This window comes from Ahaetulla prasina, chromosome 1, assembly GCF_028640845.1.
Source record: "Ahaetulla prasina isolate Xishuangbanna chromosome 1, ASM2864084v1, whole genome shotgun sequence".
NCBI classification, from domain to species: domain Eukaryota; kingdom Metazoa; phylum Chordata; class Lepidosauria; order Squamata; family Colubridae; genus Ahaetulla; species Ahaetulla prasina.
In genome coordinates, this window is record NC_080539.1 from 270,366,455 (window position 1) to 270,386,744 (window position 20,290).

Below are 20,290 nucleotides of genomic sequence, written 5' to 3' on the forward strand. Positions count from 1 at the left end.
ATGAGTAATGGCTCAGTTTTAACTGGTGTTTAGTTTATGCCTTAAATCACATAGACCGCAATGCTACATTGACTTTTCTGGGAGCAGAACTCAATGGAATTTACTGATTAAACACATAAAAAGCGCACAGTCAGGAAATAGACAGATATATGAGGCAGTAATAACATCTTTTCTCCCTGATATAATGCTATTGCTTCCTCTAACTCTTATTCCCATTATTTTTAATGGATCGCTATCAGATCCTGCCAATTAAATGGTTAGAGAGGGTTTTTTTCCCTGTGGTCATACAATTTGTGCTGTGAGCTTTTATTTGCACAAATCCAAGATGCACTGTTTATTTATTTATTTCATCAAACATGTACAAGATAACAGGTATAAGTATATACATGGACATAAACATAGGAAATGATGCAAAAAAAATGGGGACAGTAGGACAGGGATGGTAGGCACACTGGTGCGCTTATCAGTTTTAAGGTTGAAGCTGTGTTTAAGGATGTAACAATGGAGTCAGGTAAAGCATTCCAGGCGTTGGCCACTCTGTTGCTGAAGTTGTATTTTCTGCAATCGAGTTTGGGACAGTTTACCTTGATTTTGTATTTATTGTTTGCTCGAGTATTATTGAGGTTGAAGCTGAAGTAGTCACTAACAGGTAGGACATTGTAGCAGTCTTAACTTATTTTATCTTATCTTATCTTATCTATAAGACTTATCTTAGTTGATCTATTTTTTTTCTTTAAAAGATGCTAGAACATCATTTCCCAGTTATTCATTTATTCAGCTTTTCATTTACATTTTGGTATGCTTGACAGTTTTACACTCACAAATAATTGAGTGACAAAGTCTCATGCTTTCATGGAACTTTCATGCAATGCTTATGGCACACAAGCGAAGCCAATGAAAAACATTTGCAAGGCTGCAGTAAATATTAAAAGCTTGAAACTACATTCATTTACAAAACATACCATCTCTACATGTGCCATTTTTCATATATTCAGTTTACTATGTATGTACCTTAAGAAATAGAAAAATTGTAAAAAAAGAATTTCCATTATGGTGTGTAAGTGATAAAAAGAGAGAACTGTGATGTTCCCTTCAAAGAATTGAGTGTCATATCCAGCCCTTATTCTTTCTTCATAACAAATCTGTATGATAGGATATGCAGAAAAATTGTGGCAGATTCACGGTCACCAAGAGAGCTCATGGTTGCATGTAAATCTGAACCCAAGTATCTCAATCCAAATCCACTGCTTAAATTAGTATGTTCAGTTTAAACAATTGACAAAATTAGCTTACATTTAATTATGATTTATGCAATGCTTCATGCTTCTACAGCCATACTATTCTTAATATCCATGTAATTCTATAAAGCATTTGACCCATATTGATCAACTAGAACAGGGGTCTGCAACCTTAAACACTCAAAGAGCCATTTGGACCAGTTTCCCACAGAAAAGAAAACACTGGGAGCCACAAAACCCTTCCCATGTGTGGCTATTTCTTGAGCGGTCACACAACTAGCATATGTAGTTGAATTAAATGTTATGTTTTCTTCTGAAACTTTTCTTTTCTTGGATTTATCCATGGTAGGCCTTCCGGGGGTTGAAAAGCTCAGTAAATTGCATGCCAGCGGGTGTTGCACATTGGCGGTTGTGACACATATTTTGAGTGACAGGGAGCTGCAGCAGAGGGGTGAAAGAGCCACAGGTTGCTAACCCCTGAACTAGAACATGCTTATGCTGGAGATGCTTCCAGTGTTTCAAACTGGGAAGACCAAGTTCAATTTGAAATCAGGAAAATCCTCACTTGATTAATTAGCTTTCAGTTCAGTCACATACATACAGTCACATAAAAGGACGTGGTGGCTCAGGGGCTAGGACGTTGAGCTTGTCGATTGAAAGATCGGCAACTCGGCGGTTCAAATCACTAGTGCAGGTGTATAACGGGGTGAGCTCCCGTTACTTGTCCCAGCTTCTGCCAACCTAGCAGTTTTGAAAGCACATAAAAATGCAAATAGAAAAAATAGGGACCACCTTTGGTGGGAAGGTAACAGCGTTCCATGCGCCTTTGGCATCAAGTCATGCCGGCCACATGACCACAGAGACGTCTTCGGACAGCACTGTCTCTTCGGCTTTGAAACGGAGATGAGCACTGCCCCCTAGAGTCGGCCACAACTAGCATGTATGTGCAAGGGGAACCTTTACCTTTACTTTAGATTCTTGTGATTATATAGATTCTTGTGATTATATAGGAGTTAAAGAGAAATAAATAAGTAAATCAATAAATAGGAAAAATTAATCCAACCCTGTCTACTTCAACTTCAGGAGAGAACTGATGGCTGTTTTTCCCACTGAACACAGAATTAACAGAGTTGGAAGGGACCTTGGAGGTCTTCTAGTCCAACTCCTGCTAAAGCAGGAGACCCTATACCATTTCAGACAAATGGCTGTCCAACCTCTTTGGATGGATGGTGTTGAATGAGAGGGAAAGAAAGACAATCTCCAATTGTTATCCTGAAACCAGCCCACATGACATTTCTGGAATATATCTGGAATGTATATCATTTATCACATGGTGGGCCAAAAGCTTTTCAAAATCCTTTACAAGCTTCTTTCTTATCTGAGCTAGAGATGACATGGATAATCTGGTTTAAGTACTTACACTGCTCTAAAATCTTGTTTTTAACAGACATTTATCCCTTAGTCTACTATAATTCCCTTACAGTATTAATTTCCTTGCATCAAGAGTTGAAAAGCTGGATCAAAGTTCAAATACAGCTAATGGCATTTTCCTCCATCTGATCTACTAGCAGTAAATTTACTCTTGAGACAAAGGATGAGTTTTTAAATGATTACATACAGTCCTTCACTGGAACAATGGGATATGACCATTTTAGGAAGGAATTTTAAAAAGGCATTATATAATTCTCTGTAATTACTATACATGCCTAGCCATCTCACCCTGAAATGTTTTCTTTTAATCAGAAGAAAATAATGCTACAGTCATCTATTCTGGATGCCAACTGTCTCAAGTCAGCTGAGATCCTAATGCTGATCATGTTCATGTTGCTCATTTACAGGTCATTTGAATATTTTGGTTGATAAGAGTCGTGGATTTTTGCTGCAATTAGCTAGTGTTTTGTCTGCCTTTGTTTCTGCCTTTCCCTGCAAATCCTGTCTCTTATTCTTGGCTGCTGTTCCTTAAGATTTATCCCTCCCAGAACCAAAGATGCTTCGTTACTTAGTGCTAATGGGTTTCTCTTTCTAGAGCTAAAAATGTATTATTTCCTGGTCAGCTACTGATCAGAGATAACAAGCACAGAACTCAAACTCTTTCTATAGGAATGCTGAGTGGGGAGCATTCTTCCCCTGAAGAAAAAAAAGAATTATTCCCAGGTTGTTGTTTTTTTCAAGAAGACAAGCGAACATTGAAAGATGCACTTGTTCAGGAGAAGAGAAATTATTGTGAAATAATAAAATAAAAAATAAAATAAAAAACTTCCTGAAGCCACCTCATCACCAGGAACTCACTTTTAAAAAATTAGTTACAAATTTTGAACTTTGAGAGAAAGCAGTTTTTAAATAAACAGCATTTGTTTAAAAAGGCTGAAATTAGTGTTTAGAACTATAGCTACAGTATAATATAAAACAGATTAATGTTAATATATGTTAATCTGAAACATTAATGGGAAAACAAGCTTAGCATCCCCATATAATTCTGCTTATTATGTGCCCACCATTTTTCATATTTTTACCCTCTCTGTGGACTTTGCTGAATGAGAGAGTAGGAAGAGAATAGATGGTTTTAGGGTCTAGAATGAATGGAAATTGTTATTTTCACTAATGCTCCTTTTTTCCTTCTCTTGCAAGAGATAAAACACTTGATGTATCCTGCTAGCTTTGGAAATAGAAAAATTATGTTGGATTTTCTCCATTTGCCAGAATTTGTTGAGTAAATTATTTCCACCACATTATATGTGGTGGAGTTCAACCTCGAAAAATCTTTATACTTACAATATAAAAAGGGAATGAAACATAACCGACAGGTATCTTAAATTATTGCCATTATCCTTGTTTGATCATTGTAAAATTGTCCTTTCATTTTAACCCAGTACTGCAAACGTTCTCCCAGGTATAACTTTGGCACTATTGCAATTGTGATCTCAGACCAAGAAAAGAGGAGTCTCTGCAGCCATTAATGGCTCTTTTGGATACAATATCCCGTTTGCCTTTCAGTGTTACCATACTCAAAGCCCCTGGATGCACATTATTTATTTGGAGTTACTGGAGAAGACACTTAAGAATTCCATGGACAGATAAGAAAACAAACAAATGGGTCATCATCAAACAAATAAACCCAGAGTCAAGGCACAAATGACCAGGCTCAACTTATCCTACTTCAAATATATTATGCAAACACGTAGATCTCTGGAGAAGAGTCTATTGCTAAGAAAGGAGAAAAGAGGATGACCAGCAGCAATAGCGCTTAGACTTATATACCACTTCAAAGTGCTTTACAGCCCTCTCTAAGCGGTTTACAGAGTCAGCATATTGCCCCTAACGATCTGGGTCCTCATTTTACCCACCTCAGCAAAAGTAGCCTGCAGTACTGCATTCTAACCACTGTGCCACCACAGCTCAGCAAGATGGATAGACTCATTTACAGTGGTGATGAGTGTACCATTGGAAGGTCTGTATTACCAGGTGAGGAACAGATTGTCACAGAGAGAAAAATCTATCTACATGGTTGTGAGTCAGCATTGACCTGATGGCACATAATTAATCTAAATTGATTTACATTGTCTATATTAAGTAGTATAAACTCCATTGGAGTTGGGTGGCTATCATAAATTCAAATAAATGAAATGAAATGAAAAAACAGTACTGCAGGGTTGGCTTATTGATTAAACATTTTTCTTTTTCTAATCATTGAATGGTTCACCCTACACATAAGGATGTCCATACAGTAGAATCAATTCAATCAAGACTCCTGTATGCAAATTTCCAAAATAAATCATTTGCATGTGACTATTTTTTTTGCATGTTTATATTTATAAATTGGTTTTTGTGCAAACCAGCTACTGCAAGTATGAGTCAAAGGATAAATTACTAATATGTGCTATTTGCCAAAATGAAAATATTTCTTTGCCTAAAAATGCTTCAAAATATGTGGACTAAGTTTATTCTGGAGAGCAGCTATAGTAACATTGCTGCTCCATCAGTCTCACTTGGCTCCTCTGGTTTGTTTAGCATTGTGTGCAAATAGGTAGCTTTACTTCTTTCCAAAATTCATTTAGATTCCTCCCAACATTACCTTGACAGGATAAACCAAAAAGGAAAACTTGAGCTTGTTCAAAACAAACCAGCATTATTTAGAGCTCTGGTTTAAAATGATGTGAGACCAAATGTAACCAGCCTCAATTTATCCCTGCTGTGTAAGAATGTGAAGATCAGTGAAAAGCCAGTGTATTTTAATACGTGCTCTATTAAACAGATTTCTGTTCCTGGAAGCTTTTTTATTATTTTTCTTGAAAAGTGAACATACATTTGCCAACTCAGAGTGGTGTTTCATTCCAGAAGTGTGGCAAAAAAAAAAAAGCATCAGCCTTTACAAAAATGCATGTATTGCTATATGCATGTAGCATGCTTTTGCTGTGAAAAGAAAAGCCAAGAGGCCCAAGTATCCAATATATTTTCAAAAGTAAATTAGATTTATTTTAATGGAAAGACAAACACAAGCAAGACTTTATTCCTGCAAGCATTTATCTTCCACTGGGACTGGGAAATCTAAGCCTACTCACTAGAACATCAGTAGAGAAATTCTATTACAACCTGGGAATGCCGGTCTATCTTCCTTTCTATCTTTTTGCTGTGCTCATTTGTCAATTAGGACCGTCTTTTTAAAACCACTTGCTGTGTTTCTCTATTTTACCTTTTACCCACACAACCAGGCCTGTCTGTGTCTCAGATCCCTCTATTTGATCATCATGTGTCCTGTGCAAATTTACTTATGATTTATTTTATTGCTCAACTTCTTCGCTATGTGTATCCCTCTTCCTGCCTATTTAGGCAGGCAGAAAAGTGTCCAGAGTGTTCAAAACTATAAGCTTCATAAATTTAGATTCCTGCAATATGCTTAGCATGTGCCACACACCTGCATTTTGCAATTAGAAATATCTTTAGAGAGACAGCAGCATAAACAAACTGTTTTTTATTAGTTCATGAAGCTGCCCTGTGCTATGCTCATTTTTAAAAGTCCTCCTGTCAAAAAAGAGGTGGCTCCAAATCACAAAAGAAAATAATTTCTTACTCATTTTTTCCCCTATGGAAAGGGACCCAGGTCTAGTCTAACCTGATGATCAGTTTTCTTTAAAGAAAAGAAATACAGTTTAAATGTAATAATGGTTCTTGCAAGCTCTTAGTAGGCTTATCCAGAAGATTACTTACCGGTTCCTCTCAGATGCTCTAATAGGAAAGTAATGTTGTTTTTCTGAGAAAACAGATGATAGACTCCCACCTGGACAATCCATGGTGCATAGAGGCAATATTGTGTCTCGCCCAATCTCACCACAGCCGGAGCCTGCTTATCTGCTTCCGAACACGGAAGAATGTTCTAGTATGCCTCCCGGCCCCAGCTCTGGCTCCATGCCCAGACAGGCTGAAGAGGAGGAAATATCTCCAGCCCCCAGCTCTGGCTCCATGCCCAGGCAAACGGAGCAACTAGACCCCTCCCCCTCCTCCACAGCATGTGAGCCTGAGGGAGGTCAATTGCCAACAGCTGCCGACTGGAGTGACCCTCGCGTCAGAAGACTTGATAGGCGGAGACAACAGAAGGAAGGGAGGGGCAGGCCTGGATAAGTGCTGAGTCATGGAGCCACACCCCATGGCCTATATAAAGGATCTGCTTTCTGACATTCTCTGAGTCAGGCAAAGTCTAAACATATCTTGCCGAAGTCACTTTCTGATCTCCTGCCTGCCCTGAGGACTTTGCTAGGACTTTGGCAGAGCTGCAGAGGCACACCTGATTCGGATTTCCCTGACCCGGCCGTCAGCGGAGGAGTGGGACACGACAGGCAATGTGGTCAGGGAAGTAGTTTATTGAGCTACAATGGTGCTAGAAATCAGTCTGAGCTGTCAGACTGCACCACCTTCAGCAAGCTAAAGAGCTTGGCTGATTAAGTCTCATTCTGCACCATAGGAATTAGTGGAACAAAATACATGGAGGCCTGAATCAACCCAGCAATATCTCACAAATTAAGAAGAAAAGACCAAATGAAGTCAAGCTGTCTACTTGAATGAAAGAAGCATGAATCGGCAAATTAGCTCATATGGATGTCAGGGCTATGTAAATGTAGCGGTGGCTTAACTAGCTCTTTCTAACCCCTTATCAGAGGTGGGTTCTACTTAACTTTACTACCGGTTTGCAGCGGGATCGCGCGCATAATTTGCTTCCTGATGATGCGCGCATTGCTTCCTCATGATGTTGGGGTTGGTGGGCGGAGCCTCCCCCATTTTACTACCGGTTCACAAGAACCAGTCCAAACTGGGAGCAATCCACCACTGCCCCTTACCTGCTTGCATCTCTTAGTATGCTGCTTTTGATTGGTTGATTGATTGATTGATGAAATTTATATGCTGCCCATCTCACTGTCAAGCAATTCTGGATGCTTTCCAACATTGTAAAAGCAAGTACAAAATGTTAGAATATTAAAAGATTTAAATATTAAAATGAGCAGATTAAATAAGTAAAAAACCAAAGTGTAATAGGGAGGTGGTGGGATCTTTCTCCTAGTTCACTAACCACTTCCAGTATGGAACACCACCACCACCCAAAAAAAAAACCCAAATGGGGCTCTTTCAGAAGGCCAAGAGGATAGATGTGGATCTCACCTTGTGGGGCATGTTATTCTAAAAGGTGGCAGCCAAATGCTCTTCTCCTGCACCCTGCCAGTCAATATGCCTTGACCAATGGGGACCAATGTCCCTTCTTCTGGAATGAGAGGGGAGGGTCAATCCCACTGTGGTGAAGCAATTCCTCAGGTAGCCTAGATCCATGCCATGCAGGGGTTTAAAGGTGATAACCAACACCTTGAATTTCTTAAGAGTACTTGGCTTAGCCTGAAATCTGACCACTCTTGGATCATTTTTCTCTAAACTATATGAAAAATAAGCTTTCATATTCTCATTCTCTAAATGAAAGTTTGCAGCTGGCAATATGTTCAAGATTTATGTCTGTAACAGTTCAAGATTTATGTCTGTAACAAATTCCTAGAGTTAGTATCAGAAGTTGGCTCTGTTAATTGTACAAAACAAATTAGCACAACAAGCCTATTGTTGAGCCACCCCTTCAGTCTGGTACCTGGGCTTGTTGCCTGCTCTTCAGTGCCTGTGGTGGCTGCCAGAAAGTCTGCTAGAAACTACAACCACTTTCTCTCTATTCCCCCCCCCCACCATTTTTAATGGGGAAAAAAATCACAATTTAAACCTAGAAGCCATGGCACCTTCGCTTAATTCATATAATTGAGATTGGCTATAGTGCTTTTGTAGCCCTTCCTAAAGCTTCTGTTGCCTGGAACCTTATACCTCACTTCTTGTCCTCACATAATATACCTTTAAATTTCATTCCATCATAGAATGTAATCTGGTAGAGCTATGGCTGCCCAATGCAGCCACATTTCCCCCCTCTCATTTCCATTTGGATGGTCAGAGGTATAGAGTTATGTAATCTGACATACAAATCACAGATAAATGCAATTTCTCAGACTACAGATAGTGGGTGTTGATAGCTAAAGCATCTGGAAGGATTTGTGCTAAAGAAAGTACTTTCACAAATCCAGAAGGGTATGCATTATTTTATATTCTATTTATGGCAGATCGGAAACAGAGCAAGTTGGAAAAGGGATTTCCCTTTAGCAATGTCACACCATTTCTCCTGCCCCAGATACACATTTGCCCAACATACACAAAGCACCTAAATAATATTGAATATCAATAGACACAAGATGACTTTCTTATTTCTCAATTAATAACTATTTCCATTAAAAACTAAGCTTAATAAAATGGTTAAACTGATATAATATACAACACAGGGGATTTTGCTACCGGTTCAAACCAGTTCAGGTGAACCAGTAATAAAAGCTACCAGTTCAGGTGAACCGGTAGTAAAGAAATGCTACCAGTTCGGACAAACTAGTATTTCTGACGATCAGCTGTGCCGAGTGATTTATATTCGCTAGAAAGCAGGAAATCCTGCTTTCTAGCAAATCTAAATCACATGGCACAGCTGTTTCCCCCCACATGGTCTACTTACCATAGAAAAGACTTCTTAAGCCTTCTTTTTCAGCACTGCATGGTAGAGCCTGGGTGCGCATGCCAGTGGTGGGTTTCAAAAAATTTTACTACCAGTTCTGTGGGTGTGGCATGGCTTGGTGGGCGTGGCTTGGTGGGTGTGGTAGGAGAAGGATACTGTAAAATCTCCATTCCCACCCCACTCCAGGGGAAAGTCACTGCAAAAATCTCCATTTCCTTCCGATCAGCTGAGACGTGGGAGGCAGAGAATAGATGGGGGCGGGGCCAGTCAGAATTTTTACTACCGGTTCTCCGAACTTCCGCTACCGGTTCTCCAGAACTGGTCAGAACCTGTTGAAACCCACCTCTGGTGCATGCATGCAAAGCGCGCATTTGGCATATATGTGCATGTAAAGCAATAGTGATGGGTCATCTTTTGCCATCTCTGGATTCTGCTTTTTACATAAAATGAAAAGTCTTCTGGAAATTGAGGTTCCAACTGAAAAGTTTAGAATACTATAAATAACAGTTTTAAAAATTAAATAATTTCATTACTGCTGTCCCATGCAGATACAATGTAAGTCCCATTGGCAATCGTCTGAATGCAAAATAGGTCTTTTTAGTACATATTTTTCTTAATTATGCCAGATTTTTTTCCTTAAATACTTTCCAAGGCTCACAACTTTGAATCCTTTATATCTACAGCAGAGGCGTCAAACTCAATTTTATAGAGGGCCGCATCAGGGTTGTGTTTGACCTTGGAGGTCCGGGGTTGGCATGGTTGGGGTACGCATGGCCAGCTTGATGTCATTCGTGTCAGGGGTGCCTATGGTGGCCCAAGCACTCTAACAGTGAAAACAGACTCCCAAGCTCCATTTCGGCTGCAACGGCCTCCAGCAACTCTCTGCCAGTGAAAACGGAGCTGAGGAGGGCCACATGGAACTCTCCCAAGCTCCATTTTTGCTGGCAGAAGCACTGTGGGCCGGTCCTTCACTGTTTCCAGGGCAGCCCCATGGACCAAATCTAAGCACCCCACAGGCCGAATCCAGCTCCCTGGCTTTGAGTTTGACACTCTGATCTACAGCATACTATAGTAACTGATCCACTTAGATGTCACACAAATATATACATGCTTCAGTACAGTGATGCATTAATAAAAACAAAAATGGAAGCCATTCTAAGGCAGTGCTCTTAGTGCCAGAGGTCAAACAGATACTAATGTATGAGACAACAGATTTAAACAGCTTTCTTATATAGATAAATTATCTTTCAAGCAAACTGGAAAACTATTTGAGGCTATAAATATGCATGAGCTGACCTCAAGCAGATTGTTCTTTTTCACAGTTTTGTCCAAACTTTGAAACTAACAAAGGAAGGGAAAACAGTAGGACAAAGGGAGGAAAGATTATGGTAAGTTTAGTGTGCTATATAGAGAAGGAGAAAATTTGAATTTCTTATTTGCCTTATATTTTCCTCCAGGTTTCTGTCAGCTCACAAAGAGCCACATATTTTGAACTGGAGTAACTCCACTTGCAGCTCAAATTAAGCAAATCAAATAATGAGTGGCTTCTCTTGGTTCCTTCCTGATGTTTTCAGTGATAGTACACTTCTTACTGCAACTTTTATGTTATTCTAGTGTCAATTTAAGTATTTCACTTTTCCCAAGTGTCTCATTTAATTTCTAAACTGATTTTTTCTTTTTTTACCCAGTCTTACCTAGACCTGTCTCTGTTGCATATATAATTATTGAATGTCAAAATATTGCCTTCCAAATCAGTAAAGATTCAGAGTGTTCTATATAGCAAAAGGAGAGAATTCATGATTCCGCTCAGCAGTGGATTTCTCATTATGGTACTACCGGTTTGCTGCATGCGCATATTTTCTTAATGCGCACACGCACCAAGTTCGCACCTGCACCCAGTTTGCGCAAGCGCCTGTCTTCCACACATGTGCCCGGACTTCCAGCATGCACGTTTCTCACACACATGCTTTCCACACATGCGCCCGCCCTCAAAAACATGTCTAAATAGGATGGCATAGAGGTGAGGTGGGTGGGCAGGCAAGCTCACCCACAATTTCCACTACCAGTTCGAGCGAACCAGTCTGAACCAGCTGAATACCATCTCTGATTCTACTTCAGATCCTCAAGAAATATTATATGTCAATTAGTTTTGCAAAGAAAGAAAAAAACCCTAACTCTAACCCTAAAAAATAGTACAAAACGGTTAGCCTGCAATGCTAACCCACTCCTTAAACATTAAATGTTGCAGCTTTTTAAAGCAAGTTCCTAGTACGCAATCTTTTGGGATATATTTGTTTACAAGACTTGTACAGCAGCCCATCTTAGAACCACAACACAACCCTACAATTATATAAAACTGACATCATACAGAAAATAAAAGCCAAAAATAAAATAGAAACAAAGAAACTGGCACGACAATCCAATTTCTTGGATGCAGCCAACAGTTTTGTCTTCCAACTCCAACTTCATCCTATCACTTGGGGAAAGAGTTAGCCCTTTACAGCTTTCCATAAAGAAATGCACATTTTTATAAAACATGTTTACAGATCTACTCAATAATTAAACAAAAATAAGCACCGACACAGAGATTAAACATTTGCTTTTTTAAAAAAAATCACTTTCAGCCAATATGATTTAACTTTAAAAAAATTAAAGTTCAGAGGAAGAGAGAGATTGTAATTGCACTCCATCGCTAAGATATATTATCTGTTTATTTAATGGGCAACTGATCTTTTCCCTGGTGACTGACACAAAAAGCACTCAACAATAAAAGTAACATTTTATAAAATGCATTAAAACAATGAAATGTATCTGTGAAACAAAACATGCCCAGCCAACAAACTAGCTCATCCATCAAAAGCCTCATTGAATAACGACTGACTAAATGGCTGGTCGAGTGACAGAATAATTTTGAAATAATTTTTATATTGCTCTTCAGAAAAGGAGCCCAAGTGGGTGTCTAAAGAGATAGTAGCCTGACCTAAACAAATATTTCAAAAGATAAGAAACAGCCACCAGATAAAATTTCTACAAGAGAAGGAAATCTTGGCATTCCACTTGTGCTTAATTCCTATTATATAGAAATGTTTTTCTCGTCGAACCACTGATTTGATATTAAGTAGTTTCACTATCATAGTGGAATAATCAGACTTTTCTTTTTCTTTTACTTTCTTATCTTCTCTTTGTCCGTACCAAGGAATTTCAAGAGTAAATGAGATTTTACAAGAGAGCTTGGTGATCTCATTGTTCCTTGCAATCAGGTTGTAGGGCTAAACATTGGAAGGGTAATGAAATTATGTGTTCATAAGCTCAGCATACATAATGGAATTCCTATTATTTGAACGGCTGTTACCAAGATTTTTTAATATACAGAATGCATCTCTTTCCCAATTTTGATGCTAGCCCAATTTTGATGCTACTCATACATTTTGTTCATTTTCCTTCACCCAACAGGCAAATAATGCCTTTGTTTTCCTAATTATACTACTTACATAAAAGGGGTTGTGTGTGATGCTTGTGAGTGATCAATATAGACACCAACAGCTTTGTTTTACTTTCTAACTATAACCTTTCACAGAATTTCTTTTTCCCTCTGGAAATGTACATTTTTTTCATTCTGAATAGAATCATATGCAATTAGTCCAGTATTTTTTTTTAAAAAAAAGGCATTCATCTACACTTTCATTTCAAACAATTTATTGTCTGGTCATATCTGTACAGGTCCAATATATTAGATTTTATTACAAGGGGTTGGTTTCTTCTGTTCTGTTTGTTAGCTAGACACCAATTATAATTTGTCGTTTTGGCAACAAAGGCACTAGACACAATAATTATCTGAGCCAAGAGTGAACAGATTGCAGTGGGATGTGCTGTACATGCAATAAATGAATCGTCATACTTTGAATGAGGAACATACGGAATTAAAAATGAGCCACAATCTATAAGCAAGAATTGAGAATTGTATCTAGTGCAACTTTGGAAGAGGGTCATTTCAGGAGCTGAGAGGATGGTTCATATAACGAAGTAACTAAAGCAAACCTCTTTAACAAATTCTTTGGCTCAGTTTTTGTCAACAGTGATGGTACATATCCCACATTCCCAAATCGTACAAGCAATGAGTATGACGACTTAACAAATATAGATTTCACCAAAGAAAATGTTGGTAAAGCTCTTTGTAACTTGAAACCATCTCTATCCATTGGACCTGATGGACTTTGTGCTTACTTCTTAAAAAAACTCTCTAGTAATTTAGCAGAACCCCTAAGTATAATCTTCAATAAAACTTTCGCAACCAGTTCCCTTCCCAATCTCTGGTCACTAGCCACAGTCATTCCAGTTTTCAAAAAAGGCGACCCCAGCTTAGTTGATAATTATAGACCAATCTCCCTTTGCTGCGTCGCCTGCAAAGTAATGGAATCCATCATCAACCAATCCATTACCTTGCACTTAGAAATACATAACCTTCTCTCAAATAAACAATTTGGCTTCAGAAAAAAATTATCATGCAATTTACAACTTCTCCACTGTAAAAACCTATGGACTACAAATCTTGATCTAGGTAAATCAATAGATGCAATATACATAGACTTCTGTAAAGCTTTTGACTCAGTAGTACATGATAAACTTCTCCTAAAATTAAAATCCTATGGCATTTCAGGACCCTTACACAACTGGATATCTGCTTTTCTGTCAAACAGACAACAAATAGTTAAAATTGGTAATGCTCTATCAAATCCTGTTCCTGTCAAGAGTGGTGTTCCTCAAGGTAGCGTTCTTGGACCAACTCTCTTTATAATATACATAAATGATCTTTGTGATCATATCTCAAGTAACTGTGTTCTCTTTGCTGATGATGTCAAACTTTTCAACACCACTGACAATACATCCACAATTCAAAAGGACCTTGATCATCTAACTGCTTGGTCTAAAATTTGGCAACTACAAATCTCAACCAGTAAATGCTCAGTCCTGCATATTGGAAAGAAAGAACCCAATCACAAAGTACATGCTTGATGGTCATTACCTCACAGATGACCCTCACCCTGTCAAAGACCTTGGAGTTTTTACATCTAACGATCTAAGTGCCAAAGCCCACTGCAACTATATAGCAAAAAAGGCTCTAAGAGTTGTTAACTTAATTCTACGTAGCTTCTTTTCAAAAAACACCACGCTACTGACCAGAGCATATAAAACATTTGCTAGGCCAATTCTTGATTACTGCTCTCCTGTCTGGAACCCATACCATATATCTGATATCAACACAGTTGAGCGTGTCCAAAGGTATTTTACAAGAAGAATTCTCCACTCCTCCGAAACCAATAAAATACCTTATTCCACCAGACTTGATATCCTGGGTCTAGAAAACTTGGAACTTCGTCGCCTTCGACAGGACCTGGGTTTAGCTCATAAAATCATCCATTGTAATGCCCTTCCTGTCAATGACTTTTTTAGTTTCAATAACAATATCACAAGAGCTACCAACAGATTTAAACTCAATGTCAACCACTCCAGTTTAGATTGCAGAAAACACGATTTCTGTAACAGAATTATATATGCTTAGAATGCATTACCTGACTCTGTGGTTTCTTCTCATAACCCCAAAAGTTTTACTCTAAATCTATCCACGGTTGACCTCACCACTTTCCTAAGAGGACTCTAAGGGGCGTGCATAAGAGCACAAACGTGCCTACCATTCCTGTCCTATTGTTTCTTCCCCTATATATATATGTGTTTATAGTACCTTGTTTCTCCTCATATATATGTTTATATATTATATAATCCTCTATGTTATACTTGTATATATTGTTACGATGAATAAATAAATAAAATTTAAAAAAAAATAAAGAATGCCAAGTAGAGTCACAGGCCTCTCTAGGTGCAATTCAGGAAAGATTCTATCTGAATCTTAGGAAGACATTACTCATCAGGGTATAAAATCCTAAACTAGGTAGTATGGATGAGCTATCAGTTCAATTTTCCTTTTGGTCAATTTCCCCTTTAAGTGAGCAGGAGTTTGATTTCCAATTTCTGCAACAGGGTTTTTAATTCAGCAAAGAACATTCTATATGAAAATCCATTCATATTTTTATGTAGATTTCTCCTACTTGATTGGCTTTCTATTTGCAGTTTTGTAAGAGTAACCATTTTGAGCAGACAGCTTTTTCTTAATGCCTATTTTGTCTTTATTGTCTCCCGTCATCTGCATTTTATGTAGGTTCACTGTTGTGCATTTTAAGATGATGAATAAACATACATCTCAGAAATGGGGAATGCAGGGTATTTATCTGTCACACTTACCGTTGAACTGCCAAAGCAAGGAAAGCCATGATTATCTCAGATTTCTTGCATGCATCCTCTCAGTCTAAAGCCTAAAAGGCAAAGAGAGGGTTAAAATTATAATTCTGAAACTTTGACTATATGATTATTATTATTATTTGCTTGTTTTTTAAGGAATGAACCTGACAAGGCAAGAACCAGAGTTCCTAGGCAACAGAGAATTATATATCAGTATAGACCAGGGGTGAAATCTACTTACCTTCCCTATTGGGTTGAAAGTACACATGTGGACCTTCTGCGCATGAGCAAACCATTCTACGCATGCTCAGGGGGTAAAGAACAGGTTACTGACCAGGCGGATGAGCAGAGCCTCATGTTGCCGTCACTACCGGTTCTCCAGACCACCCTCCACCATCGCTTCCATTTTGACCGAACCTGTTGTGACTCCGGCCCCCAAGCCTGTCCTCATGGAGGAGGATGACTCTGAGAGTGATGGGGAGGAGCTGACAAGGCTTCCCTCTCCAGGACCCTCCTCTCTGGTACCGCCCCAAGTTCCAGCTGCAGGCCAGGAGGAAGAGCTGACAAAGCCTCCCTCTCCCGGACCCTCCTCCTCCCTGGCAACGCCTCAGGCGCCAGCTGCTGAGGATCAATCTTGGATTGACCCGAGGCAGCGACAAAAAGATAAGTGCACGCAGCAAAGGAAGAGGTGTGGCAGGCTCAGAGATTGCTGAGTCACTGAGCCACACCCCACAGGGGATAAAAGCGGGTGGAGTTGCCATCTGTCCCTTGTGACGGACAAAAGCTACCAAGTGCGAACTGCAGATCGGTCGTTTGGGAGTTAAAGGCCTGGACTGTGCAAAGGCTTTTTTCTGTGAGCTCTTGGCAACGAATCTTGGACACCTGGGCTTCTGTCTCCGTAAGAGATAAAGAACTCAGAACTTGGCAGGCCTTTGCACTGTAGCTGCCAAGGCTTTCATTCACTACCAAAAATCAGGTCTGTTGCAAACATAAAGGACTGTGGGACACGCGTCTCTGCGTCTTCTCTGTGAAGTGGGGAGGGGGACAGAACAGAACCATTCCGAACCGGTAGCATTTCACCCCTGGTATAGACCACATGTCTTCCAAGCCCATCAAAAAAACATTAAATACCCATTGACTCGGTAGGAAGAAAATCCCTAAAATTTAATGACTGCATCACAGACTTATATAAGGGCTTTGATTTCTGTAGACAGCCTTGTATATGGCATCATTCTTGTCTGCAATAAAAGGATGGATCCTACTGAGTTGTATCTGAGGGCCTTTTACTTATTCCTGACTAAGGGGTTAAATTATCCAGAGAGGCAAGATTTGACTGACAAGTGGATTATAATTAACAAAACACTTGATGGAAGTACAATTAATTTTTCATAAGAAAAGAAATTCCAACCTGATAGCTCCAGGTGATGTTACTTCTATCATTGTCCAGCAATTCATCACAGGTGAGTGATGACTGCTTACTAGAAGAAACTTATAGCTCTAGTTTTGGTGGCAAATGAACTTCACATTGAATAAACAGTATCATGACTAGGACTTTGCTTTCCAATATGCCTCCATTGTTTCTGGAGATAGCTAAAGTCTATTTCAAAGCTGGCTGGCCGGATGGATGGATGAAAGGAGCCTGCTTCTTTGCATTTTGGTAAATTTGAGGCCAGAGTTTTTCTTTCTATCTTTTTTTGAAGAAACAATTTCCACAATTGTGGTCAGAATGGGGAGATGGGAAATAGATTTACCAGCAGTTGTAACAGCCTGAATTAATTTCAGGCACCTTTTAAACTGGAATGAGAAGAATAGTAAGACAAGATTGGTCACCTGAAAGTGCTTAATATATCTGGAAGGAGCCAAGTTGCGAAAGGCTGCCTTAAGAAAGCAAGTGATTGCCTTGTTTTTGCTGCAATAGACTAGACACCTATGATAGTCATAGGTATGGGGTCTGACTGCATTTTTGAAATTGGACTTGAAATTCTTCCAATGTCATGAAAACCACCTCCATTTCAAAACTTGATCTAAGAAAGGACAGATAGAGCCGCTGTAAAGGTAAAAGTAGAAAAATACTAGTTTTATATTTGGAAAAATAAAAACTGGCAGTACTAAAAGATTAGAAATGTATTTATTTGTTTATTTTTTCATTTGACACGTTTATATAGCTGCCCATCTTATAACCTACGTACAACAAATATATATTAAAATGTAAAAAAATTCCCAACACAAATCTTGGGGGAGTATTCTTACAAACATTTTCCTTGCTTTGCTCCAAAATCTGCCGGTAAGAAGCCAAAAGTGTTGTCCAAGCTACTTAGTCATTTCACTTATAACTCACAAAATAATATTTGTTTGGAAATGCTCTTTCATTTCCAAACAAATATTATTTTGTGAGTTATAAGTGAAATGACTAAGTAGCTTGGACAACACTTTTGGCTTCTTTATTAAGAAATATATTTCTAACAACAACGACAACAGGAATATTAGAAATTGAATGTAATGGTACCAGCTGAACCTAAGTGGCTCTTGTGGTTTAAATTCACATTAGTAAACACTTTGCCAGTCCCATTTCATAATATTGCTGGAAATTTTTATGTAATTAAGATTTTCCAGATAAACCATTTTGATAAAATAATACTTTGAACTGGAAAACAAAAACATTTTTTTTTCACATTTATAGCTTTGCTTTTCTCCTGTCATAAAAATAAGAAAACGTAATACTTGGATTTTGTTTTTAAAACCAATCACAAATCATATACCAAAAAAAACACATTTTTTTTCAAAATAATTAGTTTTTTTCAAAATACTGTTTTCATATACTTCGTATTTGTAGATGCAAATGATCAAATGTAACAAAAATATTCTGGAAAGACTCTTACATACACAAGAAGATATAGATCTTGCACAGATATAGAATCAGTTTGTAAGAGATGACACAGGAAAAGAATCCTGGTAATGTTCTGGAAGCCTCTCAAAAACTGGTTATGTCATTGGTTATGAACTCCCTAAGAGTTTCCAGTCTTCATCCTCTTTCTCTTGTACATGCTATCTAAGCTATGTTGTCTCTTGCTCCTCTGGCACGACTAGAAGTCCTTTAAATCTGAAAGTTGTAAGTTTTATGTAAAGAGAACCCCACATTCTGGATGTGGTAATCTAGAACTGCAATCTAGAAATGGTTTTGAAACAATGTAAAAAATAAATCTGACATAAAATTTAAGAAAGGAACCAGAATCCTTGTAATAAGATGCATAGAGTATCTTCACAGCACTTAGCATACAGGGCAAGGCAGGAGGAAGTTACAACCACCAGATGCCTCTTTAATAACTAAAATAAACATTCTCTGACTTCTGCACTACAATACTGAACCACTACATGATAATATAAAATTAAATAAGAGTTTTGAGTACCATGAACACAGGTGAGGTACATGCCAAACTTGCAAATCTATTGGTGGAACCACCAGAATTATGGTTATGAAATGCATTAGCAGATTATAACCAATCAATACACTACACTGTCAAATGAATTTGTTCCATAATATGATGCCTTGGATTATAGGCAGCATTTTCTAAGCAACCAGTAGCCAGTTTGGTCTAGTGGTTAAAGCACCAGACTTGAAAGCAGAAAACTGTAAGTTAAAGTCTTGCCTTAGTCATGAAAGTCAGCTGAGTGACTTTGGGCCACTCACTCTCTCTCAGCCCAATCACCTCACAGAGTTATTTTTGTGGAGAAAATAGGATGAAGTTGTATTGGATATGTTCTCACCGCCTTGAGTAATTTGAGTAAAAATAAATTGAAAACATTTTACTCTTATATGAGTATTAACTTTCTGGTGGAATAGAAGTCTGTATTTGTAATGGACATTGGCAAATGGTCAGTTGATAATAAATTACTAGAGAGCTGTCATAATATATAGCTAAGTTTGTCTTCATTAGATTACAGGGTTTGAAGAATCTTAAAGAGTAGGTACTGCAGGTTTAAATTACATAATAGCTGTCACTATAACGCTTTTCCCCAGAGTTATGAAAATGTTTTGTGAAGTAAAAGGAGACATTTGGTTTCTTTCTTTGTCATAACTAGGATCCTGCTTCACTTGATAAACCACACAGTGCACCACCATTAAATGTTATACAGGAGCATAGAATTGACCTCTGGCTAGAAGTACTGATCCTATCCCAAGGCTGGAATCTTCAGGAAAAAGAACAGATCAAATGAAGAGATAAAGGGCATCGGGGAAATTGAAAGAGATGATGAAGAGTAATCTCTCAGTTTGCTTTCTTGAAAGTGATTACGGTATGTTGTAAATAACAGCACTTCTCCTGGCAGCCATCCTATAGTACCCAGGAAGTGCTGTGAAGATTTCAAATGTGCCTGTCACCCAAAAAAGGAATTTTGGACCAAGTCTGAGTGCTCTCTCTCTCTCTCTCTCTCTCTCTCTCTCTCTCTCTCTCTCTCTCTCTCTCTCTCACACACACACACACACACACACACACACACACACACACACACACAGTGCACACAAACATAACACACATTCGAAGAGATGTAAAAATAAACAAACTTAAAGATTAGCAAATTTGTCAAAGGTTTTGTGGATTTTATCATCTGTAGCTTCAAAAATCTCATGGTTGGGATAGTTTATTTAGGGTTTAAAAAAGATGAAAAATACTGGTTTAATTCCAAGCCCAGA

At 38.5% G+C, this 20,290-nt stretch overlaps 1 protein-coding gene across 2 annotated transcripts in view; it reads right to left on the reverse strand.

Annotated features, from left to right (window-relative positions):
• Positions 1 to 20,290, reverse strand: part of INSC (INSC spindle orientation adaptor protein) — a 143,225-nt gene that overhangs the window by 83,245 nt on the left and 39,690 nt on the right. For both annotated transcript variants that reach the window (XM_058159126.1, XM_058159135.1), the window contains one exon: positions 15,604 to 15,674. In XM_058159126.1, the coding sequence (XP_058015109.1) occupies positions 15,604 to 15,632 (29 nt within the window). In that variant the 5' untranslated portion in view covers positions 15,633 to 15,674. The remainder of the gene's footprint in view (positions 1 to 15,603; positions 15,675 to 20,290) is intronic.